Genomic DNA, 27622 nt, shown 5'->3' with positions numbered 1-27622 from the left:
ACACTACAGAGCAACGTTGAGAAGTTTAGCGATGGCTAGAGCTGTACGAACGTTCCCAAGCGCCAGGGGCCTCGACGCAGCGGCATACGGGCACCTAATGTTCGAGACACAGAGAAACAACGTAGAGAGTAGGCAGCGAGGTTAACCAGACGCAAAACCGGTTTGCAACCCTGCACTGAGGCAAAGGGATATAGGGATGAAACGAGAAATAGAGGAGAGAGATAGAGCACAGTTTTTAAAAGCCTACGGAGGTTATACCGTGTGTCCCAGCTAACGTTAGCCAAGCTGTTCAACAAAAAGAAGTTAAAAAGTTGGTGAAAGGCACAAGTATAAGACCTTTGGTGTTTGGTCGGCCGAAGTCTGACGACCGAACGCTGACTGTAGGTCCTAAAACCGTATCTTGCGGCGCGTTTTTTTTTTTTTTTTTTAATTCTTGTTTTCATTGAACTGGCTGGTTAACGTTAGCTGTGACGCCCTATATACACCGACTCCTTGCGAACGTACCCATTCGGCTCGTTTTTCCTAGGTCACAAACTGCTGCTTCAGCAGAAATGCGCCAGATTCCAATATCAAGTCGAAGAGCTAAGAGCCCGTCAGATGCTTTGCGCAGCCAGCGGCGAAAGCCCGCTGCAGATGCTCTAACCGCCGCCGTCTGCTTGGTCGTCGCGGTCTCCAGGTGTTGTGCTCGTCTCATCGGTTGGTTGCGACCGGTGTGCTGGCCATGCGGGTACGAGTCGAATTGATAAACGCGAGGGGGCAAACGAGGACAACCCGCTTGGTGCGCGCACTTCCCCACGTGCCGCACCAGCACCCTTGCAGGTGAATTCGCAAGAGCAGTACTTATGACCAGTGACAGCCTATGAATTCAGCAAAATGTCCGTTCGCAAAATAGATACGATATAGCTTCCGAGAGAGACGCCAATATTGAAAGAAATGCGTATTCGCCGTGAAGTCAAGGAGAAGAGCGAAGCTTATTGGTTGTGCCTACATATACTAATTCTTATCGAGTTGGACAGCGGTGTATTTTCTGCTGCAACTTTAGTTTGTCGACGACTGTAGTCAGGTGAACTAGCCCAACAACAAGCTATCCTGCACTGCATTTTGTGCAGTCATGCAACCAAGATTCATGGGGCTTGGTATATGCTATAGAAAAACACAGGGGCTACGAAAACGCCTCGAATTTTTATCATTGGTAGCGTCGCCTTTCGTTCCTTTGAGCTCCTCAAACACGCAACGAACTTCTCCTTCCGCACGGCCCTTCAAGCAATAATAGAGGTCTCTGTACCTCGTACTTCGCACAACCTTGAACTTCAGATTTCGCAGCCCCACTTACCGCCCCTATGATGTTTGGAAGGGGAACTAAAAGGCGGACTCATGTGGAACTCACAAGCTCACTGTCCTCTTGTTCGGGATTGCGGGAAAGTAGGGAATCAGCGGCCACATTGATATACGCCTCCAGTTTTGCGACCTTCGAATATTTTTGGCGCAAACATTTACTCAATTTGCTAAAACAGCACAAGAAAGGATGCCGCACCTTTCGCTCTACAAAAGTCGGGAAAAAAAAGCACCCGGCTTTTTGTCTCACCTGGCATAGCAGACGAAGTGGTGTCGGCCTCTGTTCACGCTTGAACTCTTCCGAGTTACCACTACCGAAAGCACCGATTTACTCACAATGGCGAATTGGATCCTTCCTTAGGCTCTTTTCTCACTTCCTTTGTTCGTTCTTTGAGATAAATGCGCATAGAGCGCGTGCGCTGTCGCTGCCGTCTGTTACCGATTGTCTCGGCCAGACGACCAGACGCTGCGTCACGGCGGCAGCAGACGGCTCGCCGGGCACCGCCCGATGGGAGCAGACGGTCCATCATTGCCACGCCGGTTGCGATAACGGGGAATGACAAGGCTTCTTAAAAAAAAAAAAATGAAAAGAAACTAATTACGTTAGACCTCGCCGTCATTCGTAGTCTCATCAGGTTTTGTGGAAGGCTTCGTTTTGCTGAGAAACTCGTGGCACATTCGACATTTGACTGTTCTTTGGAGAGCGCAGTCGAATCGCTCTGACGGTCGCGTAAGATTGTGCGTATCTTCGCGAATTTTTTTTTCTTTTTTTTCTTTTTAGGAAAACAACCTTTCAAGCTTCGCAGAAGTCTTCGGAAAAGACCAAACGAATGTGCCACCTGTCTCTCCACACATCGAGATCAGGCCGAGCGTGCCCTAGTTGTAACAGTGACGGTGCACGTTCTGGCAAGGTTAAAAGGACGCAAGAAAATGCACCGACTATTACGATATTCCATAATGCGAAATTTGAGCGCAGCTCTATACGTGTTATCATTTCGCAATATATTGAGGTCGGAGATCGCCGAAAATCTGATCTGCAGGTCAAGCGCGTCGGCTTTTATACATGACTCGTCGAAAGTTCCAGCATAATAGCTGGCGTCCCCGCGACTTCCAGAAAGTACTACACGATTTGCATCGTGCATACAATCAGATTATACAACACAATCGCAAACCATGACAATCGAAACAAGCGCGACCAAGACCAAATCAAGCTAACCAAACAAGCTCGAGCGAGAGCTGATGCGAGCAGACGATAGTACGAAACAAGCAGTCCGGCTGGGACCACATACGAATACGCATCGAGCGGTCGGGCGGGTCCTCATGACACCAGTTTGCCGCGCGCACGTCATTAAAGGGGCCGCTCTCATTGGTTTCCACCAATTTCGCGGCTCGCGTCTTTCATCTCCCGCTCCGCGTTCGCTCTTTCATCTTTCGCTGTGCGCGTTTGCTTGGTTACGCCGCCAACGCCGCCGATGCAGACGCTCGCCGCAGGAACGGGCGCCTAGTAGCTGCGCTCTAATATTTTCGGATTCAATGGCCCGGGCCTGTTGCATCGGCGTAGCACGAGTCAATAACTTTATCTCGACATGCACGTCGACGCGTTCGCGGTATAGCGGTATATGTGTGGCTTCTCGCAGCGGCAGCGTTTGGGGCGAGACACCAGTTCTGCAAATACTTGACGTCTACACATGCGTACCAATCAGAGGCCGAAACTGAGCCGGGCTGCTGCTCTGGCGTGCGATTTTGGAGATTAAAATATTCGGCCATATGGGCCAAATTCCGCGATGGCGGTAATTTAAGCCAGTCAAAGAGCCGTATAGCAGAGCTTTCGGCCAATCAGACCGGACAATACGGCAAACTTCGACAATGTGGCGGAATTCGACAACCTCCGGAATAGCACCTCACAATCACTCTATATTGTGGCAGCGCCCACTCGATGCGGCCATATGAAGTCTGAAAAAAAAAAGAAAAAGGAACGCACGCTTCACGACTCCACCCTGTGATGAGGAACCAAAAGTGGCGCGACCTCCTTACTGTCAGTTCGACGACCATGCAGTCAACGCTGTGGCCGCAGTGAGTGGTTCCAAAGCGTCGCCGTGAGTCAGCGTGTTGTGTGGCGGCAAAAGCACGAGCCCTCCCCCTCTTCCACCACTTACGGCCTCGCCTCGGCGTGTGCACGCATGCGTTCGCACACACACAAACCGCACACAGAGACGCAGAAAAACAGAGAGAGGCCCAGGCGTCGAAGCCCGCAGCGGAAGACTGAAGGGCCGCGCCAAGTCACCTTTGCGCGCGCCTGCCCGATGGGAACGTCAAAACATCGCAGTGTATACCTGCCGCGCCTGCAGAGGAACCGCCTCATCCTCCTCCGGCCGCCACTCTTGTTTCGACATGCGCGCTTCGAAGAAGGGTCCGTCGATAATGGGCGAAGGCAGCGTCTTCGCCGTGCGCGGGACTTGGCACTCGGCTGCATTCGCGGGAACCCAGACGATGGCGCGCTCCGGAATTGAGTGCACCACGCTGAACGGCCCTCGGGAGAGAGAGCCATGCACGGGCACTCGGTAGAACTGCTGCTATACCTCACCGATGCCCGCCTATAGGCAGCGAGGTCGTGGGTTCGGTTTCAAATCAAATCAAATCAAATCAAATCAAGTTTATTCATTACAAACAAAGAAACGGTTACATTTTCGTTTTACAGACGAGGGTCCCAAAGTCGATGACTGTAACCGGGACCCTCGGTGGGTAATTATAAGAAAAAAAATTACATAGGTGGCAGGACAGAAATAAAATTTATAGAATGTACACTAACAGAAACGAAGAGCTCTAGTGCAACAACAGAAAAGTGATTATGATTACAATGTACAGTACTACTGACAAAGATAAAAATAATATCGGCGTACAACAGAACTTGTAAATTATCTAAAGAAGGAACAGAACGAAATAGAGAGAAATATGATCGGCAGGCCGAGATGAACATGAAGTAAAAATATAAGTGTGCTATAAATATACATATACAAAATTTCAACAGACACAAAAAAAAAACATGAGAATACATAAAAAGAAGCATTATGAACAAAACGACTAAAGGCAACAGCAAGCATGTGAAAAGCAAAACATAACAGAAATAGTGATAATAAATAAAACATTTGGAACCATAATTGCGTCACTGCGTCAAAAGGAACTCTTTAAGGGAATTTTTGAAGGCATAGAATGATGTGAGTGATTTTATGTTTGATGGTAAGTGATTCCATAAAGATATGCCAGCGAAAGATGATGTTAGTTTACCATAGTTGGTACGGACACGAGGCAGTAAAAAATTTCTGTTAAAGGCAAACCTAGTTCTATTGTAGTTATGTAAATCATTTAGGTTAACGAATTCGTAAAGCAATTGGTTGTTAAGTAACTTGAAAAATAAGATTGTTAAATTATATTGAAACAAGTTCGCGGTCGTTAAAATAAGGTTTTGACGGAGTAAAATGGATGCATTTGACTGACGAGGACTGCTAGTAATGATACGAATGGCTTGATTTTGTAAATGCTGAACTGATGATAGGTGGCAATTGTACGTGTTGCCCCAGGCAGCGATTCCATAGTTAATATGACTATGGATAAAAGCAAAGTAAAGTGATAAAAGAGCCTTGCGAGAAAAGAAGGCGCGTGCTTTTATTAGAGCGCGAATGCCAAATGCCGTTTTTTTCTTAATATTGTTAAGGCCGCGCATTTCGAAGGGGTCGAAACGCAAAATACGCTCGCGTTCTTAGATTTAGGTGAAGAACGCCAGGCATGGCGCTCTTCGGCCGTACCTGGACCTTGCGCCAATAAACTATATTAATAAATCAATCAATAAATAAATGAATCAATCAATCAATCAGTACCCCCAGGTGGTCAAAATTTTATCCGGAGCACTCCCGTACCGCGTCTGTCATAATCCGCGGTGCCAATTCGGGACCTTAAATCCTACCATTCGGCTTAATTCACTGATGTTCAACCTTGTCCTGATCGCATTCGGAAACGCTAAATTCTTCATAGAACTCGTACATTACACAGGACCTCATTTCGCCATCTTAGTTGCGCCCTAGGTGTCTAACGCCCCTTCGCACGTGCCACGGGAAACGTTCGCGATTACGCGCGAAATCGCGAACGTTTCCCGTGGCACGTGCGAAGGGGCGTTAGACACCAAGGGCTAAGCGTGAAGCAGTGACGGTAACAGGGAGTGTAATCACGCTCAGCATGAGACCCGCATTGTGCCGCATTGTTCCACCTATGGCAAAAACATTCACCAGCTGCGTACCAACAAAGCGCGTGTTGTTGTCCGACCAAATTCGATTTTTTTTTTTCTACCTGAGGGTTTATCCATGCGACAACGCGGTACTGTGGTCACGCGCCCTTCCCGACCTCAGGGCAACCTGCACGTGCTTTCGAGTCAGGCCTTGCCTGTGCAGCTATTCACGATGTACTGCAGCTGCTCTGCACAAAGTCTCACTCGGTGCGCGCGCCGAGCCTTTCCTACAGAGCTGTCGTGCGAGGCAAACTGCCACCTGCAGGGGCTTTAGTATGCGCTATATCGATCTACGTAGCACAACAGTTCGTTGTATGGAGGTATGGGGAAACGGGGTGCACGAGGAGTTACATTAAAGTACGAACATGTCTGCGAGAAATAAAAAGAAAGTGCATTCTGGGGCTTTACGCGTCAAAACCAATATGGAATTATGACTCTCATGAGGGACGCCGTAGTGAGAAACTCCGGATCGATTTTGGCCGCCCGAGAGATTAATTTTTGACCAGCTGTACCTGCCTGAGTACACGAACCTTTGCGCATTTCACCAGCATCGAGATGCGGCCGCCACGGTCGGGATCGAACCCGCGACCTGGGGCTTAGCAGCGCAACGCCGTATAGCCACTGGACTATATATACTGCAGCGGGTTTCGAGAAATGCGAGAAACGCGATATATTTGCGGGGCTATAACAAAGAAAAAAATATTTTTTTTTTTCTGAAACACGGAAGACCGAAAGCTCTACACTATATGCGTCTCGTACTTAACGAGGAAATAACGTCACCGAGTTTTCCAGGACATTACCGCGCGGCCAATCGAAGGCGATGCCGGAAATCTGATAAGTGCCTCTAACAGCCAACACCATAAAATGCCACTCGTTTAGAAGACGAAATCGTAGGCGCAGAATGTTATAACGGCCATCGGTGCTGTGTGTTTGGTGCATTACGATGGACTATAAGACGCTGCTAAATCATCCAAGCCCGACCTACAACTCCGACTGTTCGCGTTCTCTCACTCATTTTGGCTATTTCGGCCCCAACCATTCTTAATTTTGATGACCGCTTGACCTTGTTCAAGTATGCATCGCGTCAATCTCATCTTACAGTTCAAAAATGTCTTTACTAACCTTCATTACGAATTCCTCCTCGTACGCCGTCCTATTAGTGTCTTTTGTCGTATACCACGGTAACCTCGCCACCCGTATATATTTCGTTGCGTTGCGCCGTACGGTATACAGGCAGAATCGCCTCCGCGCTGCTCTCAGCTTCGGCAATGCTGCACGGAACGAGAGAGACGAATATCGGAGCGGGAGCCCCCAGCGCGTCCAAACGTCGCTCCTTTGAAGCCGTGTTATTCCGTCGCATCTGCGACGAAGAAGAAAAGCGGCGGCATCGTTACGGCCGGTATTACGGGCAGCCTCCATGACAGGACCTGTCAGTCGCGGGCGAGCCTTGTAGCTAGCACTCTGCCGTATATAACCGCTGCGGAGACCCTGCGTCTTGACTGCGAGAGAAGAGCGGCTAGAGTTTCGAAATGTTCGCAAGGGCACTTTAGCCGAGGTTCCTGACAGGAGCCCAATTTTGAAACACGGAGAGCAACGAACAAAGCGCGCGGCCGCTTCGCGCAGCGGTCGCGATGGCTCGGCAGCACGAGGGAGGTCGACGCTCGATTTAAACCGGACGAGATTGACCACGTGGCACTCCTTGCGAGCATGATCTGAAGTGAAGGCTAAAACGACGGTGGACGAAGAAGGAAACACACACACACACACACACACACACACACACACACACACACACACACACACACACACACACACACACACACACACACACACACACACACACACACACACACACACACACACACACACACACACACACACACACACACACACACACACACACACACACACAAACACAAACACACACACACACACACACACATGCGCGCGCACGCACGCACACACGCGCACACGCACGCACGCACGCACACACGCAAACACACGCGCACACGCACGCGCACACACACACACACAGGGCGCCTTCACTTCAGATCATGCTTAACCAACACGCCCAACTATCCATCCTAACATCCTTACGAGCGGTACAGCGTGGCACGTTCTGGTGGACAATCGTTAGACGAGCCAGTGCTGACCCAGCATGAACCCTTGTGTCGTTTGAGTCTCGTGTAAGACCGGTATGGAGCGTGTGAATTTCTGCGTGCTGCGAACTTTGTTTTCGGGAGTGGCGCAGGGTAACAGGGTCTTCAGCCTTCGAGATAACCGATTTGGCGCATTGTGGTTCGGTGAGAAGAGTTTCGGACTCTCGAGACGCGGTGACGGGACGCTGTTGCGCAGCCAGCGGGGTATATACGCAGGCATTAGTGAGGCCGAGCCAAGGCCTCGGGGGAACCAGAGAGAGAGCGTCGAGGAGACGGATGCGCGCAGCCGAGGCACGGAGGGAGGAGTCGTGTGACCGTGTCGCAGCCCCGTTCACTGTTTAGTGAGCGCGCGCGCGCGCACCCTACAGACACAAAGGCGTCGCCGCGTGGTGTGCACGACCAAGCGGGGCTTCAGAAAATAGCGCGGCTATTTCCAGAGACGGCGAAGAGAGCCGCGCCCCGCCGTCTCTCTTCTCGCCTCCCCTTGGTTCCCCATCTTGTCTTTCTCCGTTTTTATCTCCGGCCGACTGACGCGCAGAAGGGCGCGACAGCGGCACACACACACACCACCGTCTGGTGCATGCATGCACGAGCTGGCCCGCATATTGCGTCGGCCTCCGAAGTCCACGCGCGACGCACGGCCTTCGATATGTAATGAACACTTCATAGGATACATGTTGTGATTAGCGCGATTCCCATGCTGAAACCTCGGAGATCGACACGGAATCTTATGCAGGGTGTAGTACACCAGGACGGGAGAGGGTGAACGCACGCAAACAAGAGCGCTGTCCGCGTGCATGTGTTCGTCTGTCTCTGTCTTCTGCGCCCCGCGCATAAGATTATGTGTCGGAACCAACTTGGCCAGATTAAGCTACATCTGCTCGGAGAAGGAACGTCGATGGCACGCTGCGTGCACATAAGGATGGTATGCTCACAGAACGATTCATTATCGTCGGTTCATTCCGCGAGACCAATGTGCCATGAATAAAAAGGAACAGTAAGGGTTAACGTTCAGTCGAGCTAGATCGACAGAATATTCGTCTAGCACTCTGTCATGGTTTTCTGCTTGCCAGTGTGCGGTGTGCTTGAGCAGGAAGTTGCCACCAAATGCCCTGCACCTAAATTTGAAGCTCCCGCACCAAACGGACGAGTTCACGTAATCATCGCGTGAACTTCCTCTATATATGTGCCGCTTTCTGTGAATCAACCAGTACTGACGTCACCTGAGGGGTACGCATAGTCCAATATAATTGGCACCACACCGATTTTCCGTTTTCGTCAACTTCGCTCTCGCAAAAGCAGTGCTCTCACAACGAATGGCGATTTCGGTGTTATACAAGACTAATATTTCAATCTGGCCAGACTTAAAGGGACCCTGAAACGATTTTGACGATTTTCTACAAACGTACTGAGTCGTTTATTTCGCAGGAGTGCAATTGTTAACACGTTGTTTTGTAAATGTTTAAAATGTTTTACACTTGGTTAGAGCAATATTAACTCTTTCTTTGGCTGGTTAAGCTCTGCACCAACGGGTGGCTGGACCGTGGAGACCGATCAGGCAGCTCACGTACATCTACACTAAAGTTCCTTCATCAGCTTGAGTTTATGCCTCCACCATTCCGTCGAAACGTTCGGCTAATGTGTGATTACCGGAATACCAGACACGTTCAGCGGTACGACAGAATGCTCGTAACGCACGCTGTTTCGATAGCTCTCGCTTGGGGTCGACGGCCAAGCGGCTAGCGGAGAGGTTTCGCGCGGGCGGGGGCGGGCTCCAAAACAACCGGAAGTGGACGATGTGACGTCGCATCTTGACGCAGAACCAGTGAAGGCGGAGCTTTGCCCCGATCGCTCGGCGAACGAGTTGAGGAGGAAAAGCATGGCTAGGGAGAAGGGTAACTTGTAATCGCTTGTAGCTCCATTAATACGTAACGCTTCACTTAAATTGTGGTTCGAATGTTCTACTTAAGCTGTACCCCACGCATCTACAACATTTGTCCTAACCGTTTCAGGGGCCCTTTAATTTTCTTTCCTTAGTGTCCCTATGAAGGCTTCACGGGCTAGCATCTCGCGGCAAGTGTCGATGCCGCGAAACCCCACACATGTGTCGCTGGGGGTATTCTCAATAGCAGCAGAATCTGCCTTACTCTTGCGTGCGGATCCACGTGCTTCAGGAAGCAACGGTGCTGTTATATGGCAGAACAGCATCCAGATTGCACAAAGGGGCTGGCCCAGACGTGTAGAGAATGCGTGAATATGAAACGCCGAAACGACAATAACGACGACAGGCGTGCCACGACCGATTTCAACTTCCAGAAGCGTCTTTGTAATACGTACAAGTTAAACGGTTTCCGTCCGATGAAACTGAGTCGAAGGTAAGCGCTGCTCTTGTTTCTCTGCTATTCCTTGTTGACCTCGTGTGGTTCGTGCTTCTAATCCCGCGTCACTGGTGAAATGTCCTGCACCAAAATTCTTCCGTCGTCAATCGCGCGCTATACCGCGGCAAGCGATAGTACATAGCTTTCGTGGGTGCAGAATATTTCGAACTGTTAACAAGAAGAGGGCAATGAGTCGTGATCAGCTGTTTGCACCGTACGCTGCTCTATTCTATTCATGGTCAAGAGCCCACAGCTGTTAAATATAGCATGCTCACGTGGACGCTCGCAAATTCCTTAGCACTTCGAGCTTAGTGCTGTTGTCAGCATTGATCATCATATATAGCAAGTCTCTGTTTCTTCGTTCATACGCAGGCAACTTCGACGGGGACTACATCTGGATCTACAAGACGGGCGTGGTGTTGTGGATCATCTTCGGCTTGGGCTACCTGGCCATGATCCTCAACTACATATCGCGCGCCATGCGCTGCAAGCAGATCAGGCGAGTGGAGGACCGCCTGTCGGCCAGCTTCAGCAGCACGCAGCACAAGTTCGGCCAGCGCCTGGACGAGATACACAGGCTCCTGCAGGAGTTCGCTTCCAAGGTAGGACGTCCCTTCATCACTATCGCCCATTTTATTATCGGGATGCGCGCATCAGTGAGATAAGAGGTACGCTGCTTAGGAGTGTACACCTTGAACCACGCGCCGGAAGAAAGCGCGAAACAGAAAGGAGTTGGGACACAGGTGGACTCCCGTATAGTCGCTGCGTATGGCGCTACCGCGCGAGTCCTATCTTGAAAGCGATCTGCGATGGGGACGAAGCGCGCCGAGTGCTGATAGCTTCGTGTGCGCTGTTTTCGCCGCTTAGTTCGCGTTGAAGCGAGACGTAGCGCGAAGGTAAATTCGCTCGCTGTTGCTGCCGTGCTTCCTCACTCCAGCGTTCTGACATCGAGTTTCCGCGTTCATCGAGTGACATGCGTTCATGTTTGCTTGTGCGCGCGTGACACCATGCTTGTTAACTTAGTTAGTAAGCAAATGTTTAGGAGTTGATACGGCCGATAAAACCACTGTATCCTTACTTTGTATATATAGTTATCTACTAATTTGCTATCACATTCGATCCTTCGCCTTATGGGCGAAACTGCGACTTTTTTCTAAAGAATCGCTGGTGCAAGTTTTCGTTTTGTGTAAGGTTTCGGTAAAGGCACTCAGTATAACTTTAGCTGCAAAACGTAGTTTTCAAATTTGATATCGCCACCCATCATTTTTTTTTGCCCTGAACAAAGCGCGACACGACTTGGTGGCACAGTGACCGCCTAGGCAAATTTGCATCATGAAATAACGACGAGTATTCTAATAAGCTCTCGAGAGTGACACACGTTCTGAAGTTGGCAAGTGACGCTAGCGTTCAAGAGAGACAGAGAGTGAAAAAAAGACAAGAGGAGGAAAGGGTAAGGAAGTCAACCAGACGAGAGCGTCCGGTTTGCTGCCTATACACCTGGTGCAAGGGACTAACGCTCAGTGTGTAGATTCCGGCCTCGTATACGTGCACTGTCCTCTCTCCCTGTTCAATTCCTCATCCCTTCCCTTCGCACCACTGCCGACCACCGTTCAGGTGTCAACAGATGTAGGTATATATACACAGTGCGGTTAGCAGTAATTTCCCCATACTTTCTTTTCATAGCAAAACAATTGAGCGACTAGCGCTAAACTAACGTTGAGCCTCGGGGCCCGTGCAGCAGAAGTCCCACCGCAAGTCCATCTGGCGGGGCAAGTCCGGCGACAAGCAGCTGACCGACAGTGGCGGGGGCGGCGTTGACGACGACATGAGCGCGGACAGCCTGTGCGGCGGCTCGGACAAGAACCACAACACGCGCGACGACCAGATCCAGCGGCTGCTCACGCTGGTCGAGACGCTCAAGGAGGAGAGCACGCAGAACCTGTGCCGCACCCGGCAGCTCATCGAGACGCACAACCTGCGGCTGCAGATGGAGGCGCCGTACCACCTGCGCGAGGAGCTGCTGCCGCCCGCCGCCCACCACCACCGGGCCGAGGGGGGCCTGCCCCGGGGCGAGGCGGCACCCTCCAGGAGGCACAGCCTGCCCGTTCTCAACACCGAGGGGGGCCTCCTCCACGGTCCCGGAGGCACCGGGGGAGGTGGGGGCTTTCTCGCCGTCCCCAAGGACTACCTTCACGTGAGTCTATGTCTTTGTGGTGGCCGGCAGAATAGCCGCGGACATGCTTGCTACAAATTCAAACATCCACAACGCATGTTTTGACCTGTGGTACTTAAAGAATTGCGCTAATGGGGTCAGGCATAAATATTTAATAACTATATTTCCCAAAACATGATTGTTAAAGCTACAAGTGCTCTTCTTTGTATAGCCCTACCGTAGGTCATGTCATATTTGAAATTGAACTAGACAGGCCTTGGAAGTATTCTTAACATTTTGCATGAAGCCTTCATTTCCGCATGGCTCGTTCTTTTGCACCTAACGTTACGTGTGCCCGCGTACCTGTGCGCCTCCTTATCGTCTGCCTTCCTTGTCGCTGTTCGCACAGATCTTATCAGCCTTCAGTCTGGGTACCCGAATATCTCGCGCTATATTGCAAGTGCTAGTGATTTGATTGCAATAGTATTCAACCCAAGTCGAACGCAGTGCTTAACGCGACTTTCCCGCGGCCATTGCCGAGAGAAATACGGTATTGATTTTAAAACCGTCTTTCTTTTCCCCCCAACTCGACTTCACTACACGAAGGGTTTTTCTTATTCGGCCTTCGCTTCATTTCCTCACTAACTGTGCAGGTGAAGAGCTCGGGTGGCCACAAGAACCGCAGTCACCTGGAGTTTCCCACGAACTTCTTCGCGCCCCGTGCGTCGATTCCGCTGTGCAACGGCCGCCTCTCGCACAGAGACTCGTACGACGGCGACGTGTACGACGTCGAAATAGCTGTGACAAAGCCAATGGTGACCTTCGACCTGGACAGCTTGGACAGCACCACCATATGACCGGCCGCCCACACAAGCTGCGTCGTCACCTTTGAGGAGTGCGAGGACGGAAGGAGGAACGCGTGGCAGACGACGGTGCAGCAGACGACGGCGCATCACCTCGGGAGGAAGTTTCAACCGAAGCGGTTTGTGGTGTCTTGAAGCGGGAAGATGACAGTGCTGGACCGGCGACCTCTGACGTGTCACCCTTTGGCGACCCCATGCCAGTGAAGCCAATATTAGCAGTAATTGCCGCGCGCTAAGAGAAAACAATGGTTACCTGTTAGTGCCCCTTGCGCGCGTTGCTGTTGAAGGCAATATTTGGCAGCTGCAGTGTCCGAACACATTTTCGGTACGTGTCTGTGCTCACAATACTTGTTGGCACGGTGTGTGGCGGGCTGTGCAATTGAAGCGCAGGGTAAGCATTTTGAAACCTTCGTATTGCGAAGAGGTCAGCTTTGAAGCTGTGTCGATTCTATAGAAGTGGGGCGACGGAGGTAGCATCGCCCAAGCACACGGCCTTGTGTCAGTTGAGACAGTTGTGCAACGATGCCGCGTGTCAAACCCCTCAGTTGACAAGTCAGTTTGAATGTGGAAACATCCGATCACGAAGAAAGTGGGGGATATACGAGTGCTCGCGTACGCATCTGTAACTGAAACTATACGTGCGGATCTTCCGATCTCGTCTTTCCAGCTCGGCCACAACGTCGCTGGAATGAAACGCTCCACCGAAGGGAATCGTGGGAAGCTGGTGCTACAGATTTGCGCTTGTGTGTGCTACAAACTTAGGTATTACGCCTACGTCAGTGTGTATCAAGGGAACAGCTTAGACTGCCCCAGTGAATGCTGTACAGCGACGGTGTGATAAATTTGCACGCGGACGAACTTGAAAATCAGCGTTCGAGCTGTGAATCGGGAACTCGTACTTTCGCTCTCAAAGCTGTACGAACGCGCGCGTCTTCAAAACGTTCGCGCTTAAGCCAACTTAAGCCAACAAGCAGGATGTGCATCTATTCCCCGCTATTTCGCCGTACTAACGGAAGGGCAAGAAGCGGTCTCCGGAAGCGGGTCGTGTCTGCATCGAAGCCCTCAAGTTGTGCTGTGATTTGAACAAACGTAGCGTGCAGTGAACAGATCTCCGCGTTGATCACCAGGACATGTCTACAGTGGACCTCCGACGTTTCTCCCGGGGCCTTCTGGTGCGCTGACACTACGCGAGGACAGAAATAATGTGTCAGCCGTGAAGGCAGTGGGCCTTGGATGGCCCTCAGCGCACACCTTTCTTGTGAAAGTGAGGACAGCTTCGGCGGGGACATATCCTGTATGTGGCCTAGTGTGCGAAGTGAACTTATACGTGCATTTCGTGCGCATGCGCACGTGCATGCTGTGATGTGTGAAATTGTAGTACTCCAGAGCGGAACTGCAAAGTTCGGCTGGGACACAGAAGGGTATGTCTTGGTTTTGAGGCCGCGATGCTGCCTATGAACAACAAAGAGCTTCAGAGCTTCCCCAGTGCTTCTAGCACGCGTTTCGCGTAGCTACATACCTAACACATGTTCGCGACGCATGAGTATAGGTTTTGGTTTAAATATAAGCCAGTTAATTATTACATACACGTGTAGGAAAGCGCTTAGCTTGTACCGAACACATGATGACGGGTTACGATCACAAATCGAAGATTCAGGGTTCTTCGCGTAGTAAAGCACGTTGTCATCTTACGCAAAGTTTTAGAGATGCACGTACATTTATCACAGCGGTGGGGGCTGGCTCCAACAAATGCGCAAAGTATTTTTGCTCTTATTTGTTAACTGGTGACTCGATGAACTCGCATACACGATATTCGGGGACTATAGGAACTTGTGTGCGACCGCTTGTCCCAACTACCGTTACCCCAAGGCGTACGGTTACGACGTTTTGCTGCCAGTTGAACTAGGACGGCCGGCCGTCATCGTCAAGCACGTAACGTAACCGGTCACGAAGATATATATGGAGTGTTTCGTATATTCCCGATGAGATTGACTCATTTACTCCTCAAAAATAGTGCCTCGTGTGCCAGGTGCCCACTTCGCGAAATGTCCGCCCGTTACGTTAGGTTGTGAAATAGGCAATCCTTTTTAACTAGGCGCACAGGACGAACTATAGGAGGATAACACAACACTGGTCTTGCCTTAACCGCGTTTATTCGGTGCTTGAAAAGGGCTCGCCGAATCACATTTTCCCTGCCGTTTATTCTTCCGTTTATTTTTCCTCGCGATTTAAGCGTTACCGTGCCACTGAGCCGCCACGAGGTAGGCGAAGAACACACATTACACGTGTACATAAACATCATTTTTGTATTCCTATGGCAACGCAGTTTTGTAACGGCTACGGTTTTAGGATGCCTTTCTTTTTGTGTAGGAATGTGTACTATACAAGATTGTTTTTTGATAACAACTGTTGTAAATATTTCGCTTTCCTATAGCTCCTTAGTGGAACACAAAGACGCAGGACAAAACATGAAGGAGGCGCTTTGTGTACATTGAGTTGTTGCTTTGTACCGGTCCCGTTGTTGATACTGATGCGGAAGGCAACGACCGTGTTCGTCCGTGTACAGTGTGTGCTTTTTTTTGTGCGTGTGATGCCGTCTATAGTATTTGAAAGAGAAAGACGCCGACTAAACTAGAAAGGAGTGCCGCCGAATAATGCACTCGGTCCGGGGCGCTCATGATAGCGCTGCCTAATTTCTACCGCAATAGAAATCTGACCACTATTGTGGTTTGGGCTTTATAGTATATGCCATTACGTAGGCACATTCCGGAGAGAGAGCGCAAACTGTATACGACCACGGAAAGACGAAACAACAGAGGCGCTGACTGTCAAATGGCGATTTTTTTATAAGAAGAGCGTTAAGAGGAAGCTTTAGCTCGGGCCCAACTCCAACGCGGCCTATTCAAATATATGGAAAACGCAAAAACGCTTTTCTGAGATAACTACTGGGCAGATTTTAATGAAATTTGTTGTATTTGAGAGAGAAAGTTAAATTCTAGCGAGTGTTGGTAGCGGAATTTCGATTTAGGGCTTTCATTGTTACACAGATTTTCAGAAATTCGGAAGTTAAAAAAAATGGAAGCAACTAATTTACAAATGAACAATTTTGTATCACGAGCAGATATCGCGATTCTGTAAACGGCATCTACTAGATCATTCAAAGCGGCCAAATTCGATACGCCAATCTCTATCTTAACTGAATTCGTTACGTTGTCTACAAGGGTTCTGCAAAAGTTGTATTTCCATATTACTAAATTTTTTAGAATCACGTGTAACACATCGATTTCGTCCGCCTTAGATTTACTATGACATGCAATTCACAGAATTGTGGTATCATTTTTCATGGCTAAGTTACGGAATTGTAAATTTGATAGTTTCCTTAGAAAATTTGCGATTTTTGCCAATCTTTAATAAAAAAAAATTGGCTATCTAAATCAAAAATTCGAAACCAACAGCACTAGATATTAAGTTTTTCTTTCTAATGCAACAAATCTTGTCAAATTTAGTGCAGTGGCTGCAGAGAAAAACGAATTCTCCTTTTACATGTATGTAGATAGGAACACCCGAATTACAGCTTCCTCTTAAGGCTCCGTGTCGCAGCAAATACGGTGTAGGCGTCGGCATCGGCGGAGTTGTCCGTGAGCGAAAATTTCCGTATGTACCTAGGTATACGTATATGCCACGCCTTTGCTATATGACATGCGGTATATGCGAGTTATACTGCCACACCATTCTATCACTAAAGTTGCTCATGCATACCTTGTCTTACATTCTTGACAAAGTTAACCCTCGGAATTCTGCTAATGACAACCTACAAACCAATGTCATAAAACAAAACACCGACAGCGTATGCCTGTTACGTTAAATTTTTCTCTGACTTAAACATCAAAAGTGCGAAACAATAACAGAAACCTCAAAATTATGTAATTTGTCTGGCACGGCTGTGCAATATCTCCTGGATCGGCTCACGCAAGAGGCCGCGTTTCTACCAGAAAGTTCGCCTTCGTGCAAAGCGTTCGCCCCCAGTGTTTCCCGATAAGCATTACGGTTACATAAGCAGCAGTTGCCGGGAAGCGTGAGAAGCAGTCAGGGATATTTGAATGCTATCGCGTTCACTTCTTAAAGGCGAAGCTTAAGCGTTCTCCAACTTTCTTTTTCATAGGGAGGACATATCCGTTAAATAGCGGAAGATATTAAAATATAGCTAAGGTCAGATCCGTATGTCATCAAAGGCGGATCGTCAAAGGCCTGCTGGTACACGTGGAAGCTCCGTATTTATTGACACACGCCTCCAAAATCTCCCGTGCTTGATCACAGTATTTTCCCGATGACGCGCATATCCGACGTTGGCTATATATCTCTAATACTTTCTCGCCATTTCCGCCTATTGGCAGTCGGTATCTGCGTTGTTTCGTCTTTCTATATGGTCCTGCAGCTGCCGCCATTGTTTGGGATTGTTGCTTATCCAACTAGGCCAACTTCGCACCATTGTACATAACAGAGGTGTTCAGTGTCAGCGCAACTAGCGCATGGCCCAGCCTAAAAATTAAAGCCAAGCGAGAGGTATTAGGGATAGTAACATTGACGCATAGGAATGACAGGGCACAAAAGACAGCGCTGTGTTACAAGCAGTGGCCGAACGAGGAACGTCACTGTAGTCAACATATTGAAAAGGCACCAAGATCGCGTAACATCGCGACAGTAACCTCGTGTGCGCTTGTATTGTTATTCCTCTGCGTCCAAGTATACCAGTTGCGCTACGCGGAACGCCTTAAGTGCGACCGCACAGTATGAATTTAGAAATGACAGCCACGCTGAAGTGCTGTACAGGTGCGGACAAAAGTAATTGAAACGCGGGAGTTGCGGCGAAAATGCCTCTATAGCAGCTTCGATCGAAGATGCTATAGAGGAAGTTGGGATTGAACTTCTGTTATCACCGGCCTGTGCGCATGCGTAATCAAATTTCTTGCTTCCCCTTAAGGCTGCTGCAGGGCTTGGGGACACAGTTCGGTCGCAGTTACCGTGTTTCAATTACTTCTGTCCGCTCGTAGTGATATAGCCGTGCTGAAAGTTCCATGTACTTTGTATTTTTACGCGACTATGACGATGACGATATCTCTGTTACTAAACAGTTTCACTGCCGTCCTGAGACCTCTCCAGCATGTAGCGCGCGCTCCAGACCTACAAATAGACCGGGTAGTCGGGTCGTAGCCGCCGAAATCGCAGCGAAAAGTTTAATATTCAACAAGGGTACGAATTGGGAGAGTTGGCCTCTCATCATCACGGAGAGAACAGCGCAAAAGGATTGTGCCACAGCGAACGAAGGCAGCAGAACAGACACAGCTCTTGTTGTCAGTTTGCGCTGTTCTTTCCAAGAATTTCAATATCAGCCACGCGGCCACATTCAACGGCATCTCGTATAGCGACTGCGCTGGAGAGCCTTGCTAACTATGCGACAACGTGCTTTCTTTCCTCTTTTTCTTTCTTTCTTTTTCTTCAGACCACGAAATTCGCAAGAAAGTGGCCATAACAGCAACCGATGCTCTGGCAAATACACGTATTTTCCTTTTGTGATTCAATGCTTTCAATCTGATTCAATTCAATGATTCAATCCTGCTTCGCCCAAAGGGGCAAGAATGAAATATCGCGGCTACAGAAAAAAAAAGAAAAAAAAAGAGGAGGCAAAGAGTATTGCCGCGAAGTAACTGTATAAGCTTCAGAGCTGGTGGAGCGATCTTGTAACGCTTCGTTAAAAATAAATGTGGCAGTCATATTATTGTGATATGGAACTAAAAAAGCAAGTGCAACTGCATTAACGTTACCTCATCGCCGTAACGTATAGTCGCATGTATTCATAACAGCTGTGTACGTTGTGATTAAGAACAGCTGCACCAGGTGTCGCTACTGACGCTCCCTGATGCTTCTCGCGGTGACAATAATGCACTAACGCTAATGCGAACATAAATGTGGACGGAAACTCCCGTCGTGAACTCGAGTCGGCCGCGGTGACCTGTGTCAGTTTCGTGGGCTTCCGCTCCACATACGTAGGGGCAAAGGGCGACGCTATCGCGGCAAAAGGGTGCCATGCAAAACATACAGCTTCTCATGTGCCACGAGGGGTTGTATGGTCAACAAATGAGCATCTCGAAACTGGGCATTTACAGATGGCCTTAAGAAGCGAAGTTCCTCGTTGCAGGTTATCGCATCACAACGGAAAGACGGTACAGTTTACAGAGGCATCCAGAAAGGACTCGATTCGAGATGAAAACAAAGTACACTTCTTTCATTCTAGACAGTCGCACTGACGGCTGATCGCTATATGGCTCTAAGCTCGACGCACATCACTATAATAAGCACGTCATTCAAGAGGATGCGTGTTTCTTTCTTGTGCCACAGCTTTTCGCAGCTTCGCAAAGTGCGGACTTTGCTGTTCTTGTTGTTTTTTTACCTTTCTCTCGACGCGCGTATGTCTCAAATGCCAACAGACTACAAGTTTGTCAGTGATTAAGTGCAAAGCTGAGCGGGTGATTCAAACGTGGCAGTCAATCGGCGGATATATACAATGGGGAGCAGATAATGTTTGGAGAAATGTATTCGAATTCGCGGCGGTGACTCAAGTGAACTGTGATGGGAATCCTGCGCAAGTCTTCGTTTGCACACCTCTTAGCTTGAGCCTCGCCAGATGCGTTATCTTATTCCCTGCACCACGTATGTGCGGAAGTCTCTAAGCTTCGAACTTGTCGCGATACACGTCGCGGAATGCAACGCTTCCACTACACGGCGCGTTGTTGCTGATGTTCCGGGTTGTAACGGCGCGATTTCATGGCGCTATGTAGAAAAATAACATACAAACGCAACGAATAATCTAGACATAGATGATGTAGTACCACCCACCAAGTCAGGAAACTTGACGGTACAAACGATCTCAGAGAAACGGCGCCTTATTGTTACGACGGTGTGATCTGTGTGTGCCTGTGTGTGTGTGCGTCGTATGCAATTACATACATAAAAGCCGGTATATGTATAGCGTTGTGCTTACACTTGTTGTGCACTTTACCCGCTCCGCTGTAAATAAAATATCATTTTAACCCTGTTACCACCGGACTCACGCTGCATGTTCTTTCGGTCACCGGCCGAGTGACATTCAAGCTTCACCCGGGATGTACAGAAGCAAGAAAACGTGGAGAGAAAAAAGGTAATTACACGTCTCCTAGTTTTTATGCATATAAGAGTCGTAGTGAGGCAGTAGTGCTACTTGAAAATTATCAATAAAATGTTTTACGTATATTAGTCATCACACATATTAGACATAGCACACCCCACTGTACTCATTGTCGTGGTTGTACTGTAAGTATATGTTTCACGCATCTATACAGCTATCAGTTTTAGGCCTCTATACCCCCCAGCCATGTTACATCTACTTACCGCAATTGGACAATCTATCGATCGCTCAATACTATTTCATGGAGCTGTTCGGCCAAATCTGACCCTTGCGCCATTAAACACTATAGCTCATCATCATCATCATCATCATCATCATCATCATCATCATCCCAGTTTTGAGTTTGGTCGGAAAAGGACGGGAGATTACGCGCCCCACGGGACAACGAGGGGGGAGGGGTTGACCTATGGCCCAGACAATGTTCGGTTTTAAAAAGGACACTAAAGACACGATGGAACACTGCGCTGCAGAGCAATACTTTCGACACAGACGTAAAGAACTATAAGACAGAGCACAGCGCTTCATGTGTGTCCGATGTCATAGTTACGACCATGTCGACGGTATTGCTTCGCAGAGCAGTGTTCCATCACGTCACAGAACCAACTTGTCCACTACAACACATGATTACACCAAAGAGAAAAATAACTTCAGGTGCGTAGAGTAGACTTCCAATGATTTGACTCCGGTTAATTTGATTATTCGGTTAATTCGATCCAGACCGAAAGTCCCGGTCAGCGCTAAACGCAAAATGTCGTTCTTTCTATCCTTAAATTGGCCTTCGCCAGATAATTCAAGCTTGACCATTAAGCACGCACGAGTCTGCCCCTATGCTGACACCGATAGCAACCCCTTTAGCGGCAACGTCCGTCTCGGCGGAGCTTAGAGGAAAGTGATTGTCAAAAACGCCAATTTTCGGGCCGCCCTAGGAGGATTATCAAGTGATAATCGAAGCTCACAGTCTGATTACGCTATTTACCCCATTCTAATGCACGCCTTCTTTTTTTTGCGGGAGAATTGGGCCCAATATATCCTGCGCGGTGCAGTGGAACAGGAAACCAAAACCGCCTTCGCGATGTTCGTATGCCTTACCGCAAAACACAACTGTATCGGGGCAAAGCCACTTTAAGAAAATTGCGACCGGCAGTTAATGTGCGACACATAGAAAGTTGCCAATTTCTCTTGCTAAAAAAATTGGGTGTTACGTTTCTGCGTTGTCTAGGAGCTTTACTGTTATTTTTACGTTAGTTTTCTACTTCGGATACACGGAAGGTGAGCGCCCGCATGATTCGGGGGCGTGTCAGAATACGGCATAATACTGCCAAATGAGTGGGGGATGTGCCCTGGCATTTTTTTCTGCATCTTGTTTCATTCGACCTACCGGATGATTCGATCGATTTCGTCGCAAAATGCAACGACCAAGGACGAGTGGCGACGCCGCCTTGAAGTTTCCGAACCACCTCGCCGTGACGTCGTGAATTTTGACGGCGTCTGCTCGACTCTAGGTAAATCTTTACTGGTTAAGATGAACTACATTGTATTCCAAATTGGTGAAAACTGAACATAGAAAGCAAGTTTCAATAACATTTACAGAGCTACGTACAACGGCACAGGTACGAAAAGACATTCTGATAACAGTGGCGTCACGCTGACGTACGATCGCTGGAGTTCCGACGCGAAATTTAAAAAGAGAAATGAGGTAGGACGTCCCTTCCTCCCTATCGCCCGTTTCATTATCAGGATGAGCGCATCAGTGAAATAAGAGGTACGCTTCTTAGGAGTTAAACCTTGAACGACACGCCAGAAAAAAGCCCGAAACAGAAAGGAGTTGGGACACAGGTGGACTCCGGTAGTCGCTCCCTATGGCGCGACCGCGCGTGTACTATCTTGAAAGCGATCTGCGATGGGTACAAAGTGCGCCGAGTGCTGATAGCTTCGTGTGCGCTGTGTTTTCGCCGCTTGGTTCACGTTGAAGAGAGAGGTAGCGCGACGGTCGATTCGCTCGCTGCTGCTGCCGTGCTTCCTCACTCCAGCGTTTTGACAGCGAGTGTGCGCGGTTATACAGCGAAATGTGTTCAAGTTTGCTTGTGCGCGCGTGACATCATGCATGCTAACTTAGTAAGCAAATGTTCACAAATTGATACGGCCGATAAAACTACTATCCTTATGTTTAACAAAACGCTCTTTTATGTATTTAGGCAGAAACTTAACTGGAATGCCCATGTATTTCATCCCACACTTTGGGAAGCAATGGCTAGAAACTGGTGTCATTCTGGATATTCAAGTGCATACGTCTTGCAAACTCACCGGATACACTTTGTAAATTGCAATGTATGTACCGGAAAGCAAATGATTAAGAAGGTAATTAGTACATTTTCGTTAATTACTTGAATGTGTCTCGATTTATCATGGTAGTGATGTCCACGTGTTCGACTAATCCAGCCCAAGGACAAGATTTATGCTATCTCCTGCAGGCAAGTTTAAAAAATTTAGGAAAGCTTAAAACAGATCACCCCATATGGCCAAAACAGCATCAGGCGCACCCGCAGCAGCAGCCACTGTCAGCAAGGCCTTCGCAAGATAAGCATCGCTTTAAAATATATTGATTTGAACAGTTAAATAGCGACATGCTAAGAAATGCAAAAGAGACCCACTCTCATTAGAAAAATAACATAAAGGAGACGAAGCCAGCTGCACCGTGTCAGGCAGAAATTGAGTGAAGGAAATTGGCAACGCAGTCTCGCAAACGAGACTTCGAACTTCCTTGTGAGGGAGAGTGTACCATTCCAATTAAATTTAACATGCAGAAATTCAGAAGAGGACAATAAAGGATTCGGAAAGTTTAACACGAAGCAAATTTCCTAAATTTCCAGCTGCCTGTTACGCACACCGATGTTCGTGAAACATGGATAACGGATCCTCATGAAATGCCACCGCAAGTGCCATCTGCAGATTCGGTTAGGGAAATGAACGAAATGTGAATTACTTGGGATGAAAGAATAAAATTATCTTAAGACGTTTGATGCCTTAGGCCTGGATAGCGAAGAACGAGACGAACAATCTGTTTAAATTACCGATGAGAACAAAAATTAAGGTGATTTGCGCACTGCTGGAACGACCGCCAATAATCCAGCCTGAATGATAGGCTCGAAATCACGTTGGCGAACGAAAAAAAGAAAGGTGAAAAGAAAAAGCTAATTTAAACACGTTGATAAAACGTCCGCTCCAGCCTTCTCTTCACAGACGGAAGCATCAGTCGCAGTCACAGCCTTTTATTGCAAGATGTGCAAAGTGCTCTTTCGAAAGAGCATTTAGGTGCTGATAGGGCAAATGTTTAGCATTATATGAAAAAAAAAAAAGTCTTCAAATTGAACTTTAGCAATTGGAGCGCAGCTCACGGTGGTGTAACTGCAAGCGGTTTACGAGCGTTCGCACAATAACGAATTAAGGGCACTGTAAACGAGGCCATTGATCGATACAATATGCAGTCGACTCATGAAAAAAAATTTATATTATCGCGACCTTCAATGTAAGGATGCGTATATCTTAAATAAAACTTGACTTTAAAGGATACCGAACCGAACGGAAAGAGAAGCCAGCTGCGCTAAATTATGCAGACCAAGGCGTAAACGTAAGGGCTTTCGTTCTAGAAGAACATGGAACCGAAGTGCGTGTCACTTTAAAGCATTTTCTTTGTCACTACAACATCCGCGACTTTTACACATTTCTTGTCTTTCTGCGGTTGCATGTTATAAAACAAGATTCAAACTTAGCGACCTGCCAGCATGCGCGTGCGCGCATTGCTCCGCACCCAGCGACGTGCAAACATGCGCAAACGAAATCCCGCTACAAAAACTTGCCGCGAAGCCAAAAACCGAGCCCCTTTGCAGCGCCGAACAGCGCCGAACACGCTAAGGAATCTTGCGCAAACCGCGACGCGAACGTGTCCTCCGAGCTTTTGTAATGCGCGGGGTAATCTCTGAGGTCACTGTGCGTTAACACGCAGATGCGTGGAAGCTTAGCGCCACCTCGTAACGAGCACTAAAGATTACAGAACCTTTTACGCTACGAAATCTTATGTGCAATGCTTATCTTTCCGTGTTAGCGACGTTAAATAAGACACTTTTGTGCTACACCATGTGCGCAATGCAAAGGACAAACGTTTTTTTATAGCGCGTAAAAGCAACAAAATTCAAAGCAGGGACGGTGCCAAACGTGGAGTGCAGGGCGTGATCATTCAAGGTGAAGAAACTCGCACGTTTTAAAAGGCGAACGATAGTCAAAACGACATTATCCAGAACTCTGGTTATTGCTTCAAATCCGTGTCGAACGAAAATTGCCCGTTAGTTTTCGTTACTCCAACGCGCGGGAGATGGCGACACAGTACCGGCAATTCCTCGCCCTCTCCGTTGCGCAACGTCGTCTGCAAGAGTGACCGCCGGCGGCAGCCTTAGCGTCAATGTATGCGTAGAGCGCGAAGCTAAACGTGAAAAAAAAAAAAAAAAAAAAAAAGACACCACGAAAGCGATAACGAAAACAGCGGGTCGTGGCGAACCACGTGTTGCGTGGAATCGTTTCGTGAGTGCCTCGTTTTCGTGTACCGCGGGACGCGCCCAGTGGACAGCCCCTAGCGGGGACCCAAAAGCGGACACTGAAGGAATATCTCCGGCATCGTACGTATGCACGGCCGCATGACTACGTAACCGCAATTGCCTACTTAATATCTGCGCCAGAGAGGAGCGCCAGTGGCATTCTTTTTCTATTCCTCTTTTCGCTCGCGCGTATTTGACTCGCGAATCGGTCGACCGAGCGAACAGGAAGTCGCGCGCTACGCAACTCCCTCTGGGGTCGTTTCCTTCGAGCGCCCGTCGAGCAGACGAATTATTTCGGATCGAGCCGCCGGGGAAAGCAAACAAGTGTGAAAAAAATATATATATGAAATAAAGAAAGGTTCGTCGAGGAAATAAGAGACAGGCGACCACGGCGGCGACGACGACGTTGTCATCTTAACAACATCGGGTCGAGGAAAGAAAATAGCAAGAAGTTCGCAACAAGTATAAACACACTATCCCCCGGTCGCGGCGCCGCGAAACTCGATAATTGGGTCGCATGGCTGGCAGCAACGTCGAGTAGCGTGCGGCGTAGCGCACCGAACGTGTCGTCGACGGAAATCGGCCTGCAACCTGCTGCAGGTTGGTGGAGCCCGTACAGCGTGTGTGTGTGTGTGTGTGTTGCAAAGCGTGACGGACGTCGTCGACTCGTCGCCGGCGCGCATCGCGCGTCGAAAAAAAAGCCGGATACGTGAGGAAAGAAAACACAAACGGGCGAAAAAAGAAAGAGAGAGAGAGAAGCTGGCGTTACGAGACAAGCATGGTCCGCCGCCGCTGCCGCTACACGATCCGCGGTCTCTTGAGCAACTTTTGAAGCACGAACGGCGACGAAGATCCACCGCCACAACGACGACGCCAGCGCCGGATTGCGCCCGATAGTAAGCCGCCCGTCGCGAACCTCTTTTTATTTTCTTTCTCAAACGTCACCGAGCGAGCGAGCGAGCGAGCGCTGGAAGACGCCAGCCAAGTACCGTTGTTTGTGTTTCCGACGCGAACCCCTTCGACAGCGCGACACGGTGTGTCACTCTCGACGACGTCCGCGTGCGAGTGCCGGCGTTTGTGCGGTTCACTTTCTGCAGAAGAGCGTTCGGGGAGGTCGTCGTCTGCATAGCTCGCGGACGCCCGTTGGACTAGCGCTTCTTCGTTGCATGCTACGAGGGTTCTGGGGTGCCAGCTTCGACCGAGAGATGTGACAGCGGCCTCGGTGTCGGGCGTGGCTCGTGTGTGCGCGTGTGTGGGTGCGTGCGTGTGTTTCGGGGGCAGTGCACCGTAAGCCCCGAGGTGGACCAAGTGTGCCCCGCGCGCGCCATGGAGCCGGACCGGCGAAGCAACGGAGGCGGCGATAGCGGCGGCGAGGCCTCGCCGACGTCGTCGCTCCGGCGCGGCGGCAGCCGTACCCGCTCGCGCAGCTTCAACAACAGCGGCGGCACTTCGGCCAGCCCATCCCGGAAAGAGGACTGCGGCAGCGGATCGCGCGCTCGCGTCGCCTGCGGCGGCGCGACCACCAAGAAGGCGTACTCGCTCGAGTCCATCCAGCGTTGCAAGCGCTGGCGACCCTGCCAGTTGCTGCGCGAGGTGTTCGCCAAGACGCCGCTGCTGTTCGGCGCGCGGCGTCACCAGCCGCACAAGGCGACGACGACCACGTCCCCGATGACTCCGGCGTCGGAGAGCGCGACGCTGTCGTCCGAAGACAGCGGTCACGCCGAGTCGCCCGTGTCCCTGGTGTCGGTGGTGATCGAGACGCCGCCTTCGCCTCCCGGCGGGGGTCAGTGCCCGCCGCCCAAGTCGCGGCGCTCGTGCAGCGCCGACTCGGCTGTGGATTTCGACACGAGTGACGAGGCGCTTCTAATGTCGCCGCTCAGTGGTGGTGACGGTGATGGTGGTGGTGGTGGTGATGCCAACGGAAGCATCGTTCTCTTGGACAGCGCGACCGTCCACCGGCACTGCACTGTCCTGGTCGACGGCGGCGGCGTCGTGGTCGACGGCAACTCGCTGCATCAGCCCCCGCACCCTCAGCACCACCTGCACCGCACCAGCCTCCCGGGAGACCGGGCCAAGCGGCCGCTGTCCCAGTGCCTATCGCTGTCGTGCCCCGTGCTAAACACGCCCAGCGTCGTGGTGAGCGACTTCAGCAGCTGCGACGTGTCGCCCGAGATCATCGAGGAGGTGGACGCGGACCACTCGTCGGGGGGCGAAGCCCGCGACTACCTCTCCCTGGGCGGACGCTCGTGCAGCTCGTGCTCCCTCTCGTCGACCGTGTCCAGCGCCTCGTGGGACGACGACGCGTCGCAGAGCGATGTCAGTGAGGCCGGCTCGGCGTGCTCGTCCAAGGTGAGTGACACTTCCACGTCTCCGTGTCGTCTTCGCAGTGCTCTGCGCCTTTGTTTCGCGTCGCGTCAGTCACGTGCTCGCGGCCGTGCGGAAGAACGGCGCGGACGGTGCGACGTCTGCAGAGGCCTGTCTTCAGCGGTGGACCTATATGGGTGGACGGCGAGAAGCACGAACTCGCCAAGCGGGCAGTCGTGAGCGTATTGTACGCCGGAACTTTCCGTGCTAGTCACCTGACCGGGAAACTGCGTCGTTCGGCCGCGTTCTATACATCGATAGTCTACGATACACACCGGACG

The 27622-nt window shown here is 49.8% G+C and overlaps 2 protein-coding genes and 1 long non-coding RNA gene across 3 annotated transcripts in view; 2 read left to right on the top strand and 1 right to left on the bottom strand.

The window, feature by feature from the left end:
* Positions 1 to 20262, top strand: part of LOC126533114 (open rectifier potassium channel protein 1-like) — a 106141-nt gene extending 85879 nt beyond the window's left edge. The window contains exons 5-7 of the mRNA XM_050180381.2: positions 10524 to 10753; positions 11890 to 12345; positions 12957 to 20262. Of these exons, the coding sequence (XP_050036338.1) occupies positions 10524 to 10753; positions 11890 to 12345; positions 12957 to 13160 (890 nt within the window). The 3' untranslated portion in view covers positions 13161 to 20262. The remainder of the gene's footprint in view (positions 1 to 10523; positions 10754 to 11889; positions 12346 to 12956) is intronic.
* LOC129385298 (uncharacterized) overlaps positions 1 to 27622 on the bottom strand; it is a 207301-nt gene that overhangs the window by 109894 nt on the left and 69785 nt on the right. The gene's annotated exons all lie outside the window — the stretch shown is intronic.
* LOC126533113 (inositol-trisphosphate 3-kinase B-like) overlaps positions 24558 to 27622 on the top strand; it is a 256065-nt gene continuing 253000 nt past the window's right edge. Inside the window, exon 1 of the mRNA XM_050180380.3 lies at positions 24558 to 27326. Within this exon, the coding sequence (XP_050036337.1) occupies positions 26304 to 27326 (1023 nt within the window). The 5' untranslated portion in view covers positions 24558 to 26303. The remainder of the gene's footprint in view (positions 27327 to 27622) is intronic.

Source organism: Dermacentor andersoni, chromosome 7 (assembly GCF_023375885.2).
Source record: "Dermacentor andersoni chromosome 7, qqDerAnde1_hic_scaffold, whole genome shotgun sequence".
Taxonomy (NCBI): Eukaryota; Metazoa; Arthropoda; class Arachnida; order Ixodida; family Ixodidae; genus Dermacentor; species Dermacentor andersoni.
Note: the sequence above shows the minus strand (reverse complement) of the source record. Positions and strands in the feature narration are given on the sequence as shown.